At 38.4% G+C, this 6,102-nt stretch overlaps 1 protein-coding gene across 2 annotated transcripts; it reads right to left on the bottom strand.

Annotated features, from left to right (window-relative positions):
* Positions 1–520: 520 nt before the first annotated feature.
* On the bottom strand, positions 521–5,685 carry emx2 (empty spiracles homeobox 2). Of its 2 annotated transcripts, XM_042736727.1 has the most exons (3): positions 4,802–5,673; positions 3,258–3,442; positions 521–1,747 (listed from the first exon to the last, which is right to left on the bottom strand). In XM_042736727.1, exons 1-3 carry the CDS (start codon positions 5,190–5,192, stop codon positions 1,580–1,582), a joined length of 744 nt encoding a protein of 247 aa, XP_042592661.1. In that variant the 5' UTR covers positions 5,193–5,673; the 3' UTR covers positions 521–1,579. The 2 variants fall into 2 exon arrangements, with proteins under 2 accessions (XP_042592661.1, XP_042592662.1); XM_042736728.1 differs by lacking the exon at positions 3,258–3,442 and having other exon boundaries at positions 4,802–5,685.
* Positions 5,686–6,102: the final 417 nt, after the last annotated feature.

The raw sequence follows: 6,102 nt of genomic DNA, 5'->3' as shown, positions 1-6,102 counted from the left end.
TTCCCCCACATATTACTCGTATGATAATTGCCTAAACTGATTTGCACTTTCACAAAAGCTCGCAGGACTCTTTGTAGCTTGAACAGACCAGACGCTGCTCTTCCACCAATGGAAATAAAACTGGTTAATGCCAGTCTATCAGACTGAGCGGCAAATGAGGCAAGAAAAAAACAAGCACTTCGCTGTGGAAAAATCGAGCTCAAGACCGTTGTAAGCATTATATTTGTGTTACATTTTAACCAGTCCGTTTCCACGTTACATGCTTTATACGCTGAGATTAATTAGACAGCTGGTGGAATATTCCATTGATAAAATAGTGATAATTACGATACCTCGCCTGTTTGTCCTGAAGGACAATGACACCAAGGGACCGAATCAAAAGAACACAACTCCCAGAACAACCTATGCAATACTGTCCAATAATAATTTTCTAAAAAAGGAGGCATCCTAAATCATTCACTATACCGGACAAAAGTTTCATTTTGGTTTCTTTTTGTAAAACAAAAAGGCTGTAATTTTATTCTGAGCAACATATTGATAAAACTTTATTGACAAAATATTGACAATTACATACTTCTTGGAAGTATACTTTGTGTTAAAATTGTAGCAAACTTAACACAAACACAAAATTATTTACATTCTTGTAAAAGACGATTTAACATAAACATTAGCTTTTAGTATCTCTATACATGGAATACGCTCAGTGCTTGAAGTTTTGCTGCCTAGGCGGCCGTCAATTCTTGCATTAATCCTTCGAGGCAACTCTTTAGAGGAGGGGCGAGTCCCGATCATATATTCGCACCAAGATTACGGAGTCATGGTAAAGCTTAATTTTTAAGGAATGTCATGGAGAAATTTTCATTAGAATTACGTTTGTATGTGGTAAACTTGAATAAAGTTTTTATAATCTAGTTTTAAAATTGTCTTCTTAAAAAACACTATAACGCAGCACTGCTACTTCATATTGTTTTCACAATCACTTTAACACGAGAATCATAAATTCAAAGACTGCACACTTTTGTAAAAAAAAAAAAAAAAAAAAAAAAAAGGAAGAAGCACACAACATTTCTCAGATGATAGAAAGAAAATAGAATCAAAACAAATTTACTTTGAAAAAAGAAGGTCAAATTCATTAATTAACCTACCAAAAATTCATTGCTCTACCATGCAATTCAAGTTTTACAAAAACAGTTATATAGTTTGGTATCTTGATGTGGAAGGTTCACGTCTTGAAAAAATAAAACGAGAGGAAAAAACCCTCAGAAGTGCAAATGTCCTATGCGCATTTGAGCTATGTTTTGTGATAGTGGTGATGCGGGTAGTGTGGTGATGGGGGGCGGGGGGGTGGCCTGCATGTAATACCTGTCAATCACCTTGCCTTGGCAACGTGAAAATTATTGACAGTTCCCTTGTAGTGACAGCAGTGCCACCAACAGGATCTCTCACCCTCAAGCTGTCGATCTCGAAGAATCAAAATGTGATATTGGCTTTACCCTCTCCCTCTGTCAGTACACAGCATCCTTATGCGTGACATCCTTCAAGCCACGCCGCTGTCCCGGGTTCAAACAGTTTAAGTCTTTTAATCGTCTGAGGTGACGTCAATTTCCTCAGGGCTTCCTTGTTTTGTGGCCATTCTCCATCGGTTTATGTGATGAGTTCCTTTCTTTTTCTGTTGTGAATCCGAACCTTCCTCCTCCAGTTTCTGACGCTTGAACTTCGTCCTTCGGTTCTGAAACCAAACTTTTACCTGTGGCGAGGAAAAATGAAAATAATCAGCGGAAAGTAGGCTACACAAAGGCTTTTCGTTGGCCTCTGAATAAAACAATTAAACAAAGAGAGCTGGCCTAACAGAAGGTATCACTAACGGGCCTTAAGAATAACTAGGGCTAGACGGACAAAGACCCGCCAGGTATATCACAGTCAATCTAGTCGAGAGAGCATTGGTCGACTTTCATTTAGTGTCCTCGGTCAGCATAAATTAAAACAACATAAAGAATTTAAATGAGGTAGGCTATTAAATACATATTACTGATAAATGAGAATGAGATTGGGGAGGGGAAGGGAATACTGGCTGCCTTGGCTTTCCTTTTAAAGTGCACCTGACCTGTTTACGAACGACAGGTTGCATCATCACTATCATGCCCTGCTGCTGCTTCAAACTCAAACTGAACTGTTAAGCGAGAATGGACTCAGTACAATAGAAGCAGCATGTGAGTGTATAATAGTGTGATACCAGTGTAACTTCACCGACATTGTCGCTTATAATCACGGATCAGTGTGTTAGCTGGCCTATTTACAATTCACCCCCACATTATTACATCTCCGTATAAAACCTTTTCTATTAGCACACATTGGTAAAGTTCAGTCTTTAGCTTAATTCATCACCTTTATCATTCATATCATTCGTAAAGCTCACAGCTGACAACTTGGCAAGTGAGGCACATTTAATGTGCTTTCAGAGAGCTAATTGAAGCATTGAAGTGGCTCGTAGTCCATTTCTCTCTCATGCTCTTCTAAAAGGCGGCGTTTAGAAAAGGGCCGGTGCTGTCACCGGGACAATAGACTCCGACCGGGCCACTGAACGATACGCGCAAATACGATCTTAAATATGGTTAGGGAAATTCATAGAAATTCATCCGCCTCATTCTTTTAAGTGTCCATTTGAAACGGTTAACTGGTTAATTGCCAAACATTTTCCACAAGAGCCCTCGGCCTAAAACGGAATCGCTCAACCTCACCAAAAATCGAGGTGAATTGGAAATGGTGGATTTAACTCACTTCAAACATTGCGCTTTTAGAGCAATGCTCTTTATGCATTGAATTCCCAACAAAACCAAACGCTAAATAGCACAACAACATTTTCTGTTTGAAATCAAAAAGTCGCCACATCTGTGCAAATAATAAATATATTGTACATATGCAAGACCACTTATTACTAACGCCAATACTCATTGCGACTACATCTATGCAAATATGCTATCAAAGAGAACGATTTAACGTAAGAAAATATTTACATAAAGAATTTACATTTTAAAAGCTTTTATTGTTTATTAAATCATCCAGAACTGCGTTTTTGTTACGCAAACATTGTCTATGTGTTTATATTTAAGGTGTAGTCTAACCATTAAATGTGTAACCGTTTCAAGGACGAGCCTACTAATTTCAATAGTTATTTAGGCCGTATTATATCCATACAACCATGCGCACATTCACATATGGCTGTACACGTTAATGAAGACATGTAAACTTCATCTTACCTGAGTTTCTGTGAGGCTAAGGCTGTGAGCGAGCTGTTTTCGTTCCGCACCGACGACGTAATGATTTTTTTCGAAAGCATGTTCAAGCCGTAGTAGCTGTGATGGTGAAAAAGCTGTACGAATCCTTTTGGGCTTTCTTGCCAGTGCATTGTGCAATAGGAAGCTTTCCGGACTCGTTTCGTTTCCTGTAAAGAAAATGGTGAAATTAAAACCCATCGTCTCACATAAAATAAGGAGCCTATCCTTTATCAGTGTTAGACTTCGTTCAATTTGTTCTCACTTATTAATTGGGCCTTACATTTTAAAACATTATATAGCATGCAACATCTTACTAAAATATAGTCTACAATAATATAACAATTAACCGGTCATGTCAAATAGAAATAAGGCTATATAAAGACTTTGTTATTTTTTTTCCTGTTATCATTTTTTATAGTTAGGCCTATACATGCCAATAGCGACAATGTTTCCTGTACTTTGTTGCGAATTCAAATCTGAGACCAAATAATGTTAATTTACAGGTAATCATTCAAAATATAATGCCTACAATATTATTTTCCTATATTTGTAAATAAAACACACTCAGATACAACATGGCTATTTTTGTTTCACAACTGAAATGTCTACGAATTAATTGAATGGCTTCGAGTAGCCTATCTTTACCAGTGGTAGCTAAATAAAGGTTCCATTACGAGCGTTTCGGTTAGAAACTGGGATGACAAATGTTTTCCAATACTGAATAACATAAAAAAAGAGCCAGAATTTTTGCTTTAACATTCTTAAAATACATTGTAATTTAGCTAATAGTGTGATGTAGCCAATGTAAAATGCGATAGTATCACACTTATTAATCGTTTTTAAGGTCACTTTACAACATTAAGGACCCAGGCAAACGCACTTTCAGATAAAGGCGAAATTCGAGAAATTTACGAGAGAGAGAGAAAAAAAAAACAGTCGAACGGAAATTAAACTTCTGTTCTATTAATAAATCATTTCGTTGCTCTTATTTTATTTTTTTTTATTTACTTTTTTTTCTGGTAATGTGAATGCGTATTATTTGTAATAAAAGTTTTTCATATATATTTGACTACACAACAATCGATGGATTTTATTAGGCTATGTTGATTCTTTTAAAAGGCGATGTAACACCTTTACGCTAAATAAATATGTAAACCTATTAAAATAATTTAAAATAATAAAACATCAAATACAAAAGTTATAAATACTTTATTTATGAGTTTTAAACCAGCTTAGTGTAGCCTATATATATGGTATAATGCCAGGTTCCTTTCTTCCAGCAATTTACTGATATCCGTTGTATATTGCATAGGCTACTTCACAGCATTAGCTTATTATTTCGATCAAATAAAATGGTTATAAACTTTTTTCGATAGCATTAATTTCAGCGTTTTAATATCTAGTACAAAAGTGGCATTTAGCTAATTATCCATGAGAAACTGCCGCGTCCTTGGGCCGTGTGGCCTTTTTTTCTCTGGACGACTGGTCAAAATAACTGGCGAATAAAACATTTTGCTGGAACTTACCTTGAAATCTGTGACCCAAGTATCTATATCTATGTATCAACCACGGGTAAAAAGTTGAAGGGTCCCTTTGCTGGCTTGCGAAAAGAGGGTGCGGACTGTGCGAGGACGACAGTGGGTGAGCAGCCAAAGCGTGAGGAGGTGGTACTGAATGGACTGGGACGGCGGAGTTGGGAGGATGTGAAACAGCCTCAGCGAACACCAAGTCCGGGTTTGAGTAGACGCCCCTGCCGCTGGAATGAAAGCCGTTTAAAAATGGGTTCATCTGGCTTGAGTTTGCATAGCTGAGAGCCGCTGGTCGTATGGGCTCCTCGGATCTCGACGCTGGCAAAGGATTATCCTTCGCTACCAAAGACTCTATGGTAAAACACCTCTTCGGTGTGGGCTGAAACATGGTTCACCAGTCAAGATTCCCCAGTTTAAGTGAAAACGGTACACGCGTTAGCACTAAAAAATACTCCACACCCAAGACCAAAGTTTTGTCAGCAAGTTATTGGCGGCTACAGAAAGGGTAAAAAATCTGTCAAAAGCACACAGCTCAACACATCGTGAGAGAGGTGGCCGACTTCTCCAGACAATCCATGAATGTGATCGGTTCCTCACCAGTTGTGCTAGCGATTTGTTAGTTCATGAGCCTAATTAGCTCTGGAGTCACATAAACAGTTTCCTCTGAAGCCTGTAATGGCTTGGTGATTGGTCGCTGCCGCTCGCCTTAAGGTTGAGGGAAGAGTCTTTAAGTGCGTCAATACGACCGAGCACGGAGAGGCGGATTCAAGCAAAACGGAACGGATTCGCCCAGAAACAGAGCTGTGGAGCAATTTACATACGCAGCTGATCCCATTGAGAGACTCGAGGTACTTCAGCATGTATTTGTGTTGCACACAGGGCATAACGACGCTTTTACACGCTGTTACTACAGCACCTCAGTGCTTAATCACTGCACGTTTAGCTGTATAACTAGGCTACACATGCTGATTTTTACTCGACTACAAAAGTACAAATTCAGAGTGTAATCAGTGAAATTCTGTCCGGAAATAATCAGTTTAAATGACAATCTCTGTGTATATCAAACTTTTTAAGGTTCTTCTTTTCTGGATGTTCGGTGGGCCTGTCTAACGCCCACCTCTGTAGGCTATTGTCTCTCCACGTTTTCATTTTCTCCGATGGGTTTGTGATTAGTTTAGGGATGAGAGACTCTCTTTCTCTATTGGCCAGGAGACAAGGATGAGGCTTATTAGACACAGACAATATTTTCAGTTGTTTGTTTGTCGTATGACTACAAGAGTCTATTACCCTCTAACTAC

The sequence above is a fragment of the Cyprinus carpio genome, chromosome B13 (genome assembly GCF_018340385.1).
Source record: "Cyprinus carpio isolate SPL01 chromosome B13, ASM1834038v1, whole genome shotgun sequence".
NCBI classification, from domain to species: Eukaryota; Metazoa; Chordata; class Actinopteri; order Cypriniformes; family Cyprinidae; genus Cyprinus; species Cyprinus carpio.
The sequence above is the reverse complement of the archived record's forward strand: the minus strand, read 5'-3'. Positions and strand labels throughout refer to the sequence as shown.

What these genes read in the sequence shown, in the direction of transcription:
- emx2 (XM_042736727.1), bottom strand. Translation starts at nt 5,192, where the DNA reads ATGTTTCAGCCCACACCGAAGAGGTGTTTTACCATAGAGTCTTTGGTA. An exon ending in CTTGGGTCACAGATTTCAAG is followed by an intron (nt 3,443 to 4,801) that starts GTAAGTTCCAGC and finishes TTTTCTTTACAG; the next exon opens with GAAACGAAACGAGTCCGGAA. An exon ending in TTAGCCTCACAGAAACTCAG is followed by an intron (nt 1,748 to 3,257) that starts GTAAGATGAAGT and finishes TCCTCGCCACAG; the next exon opens with GTAAAAGTTTGGTTTCAGAA.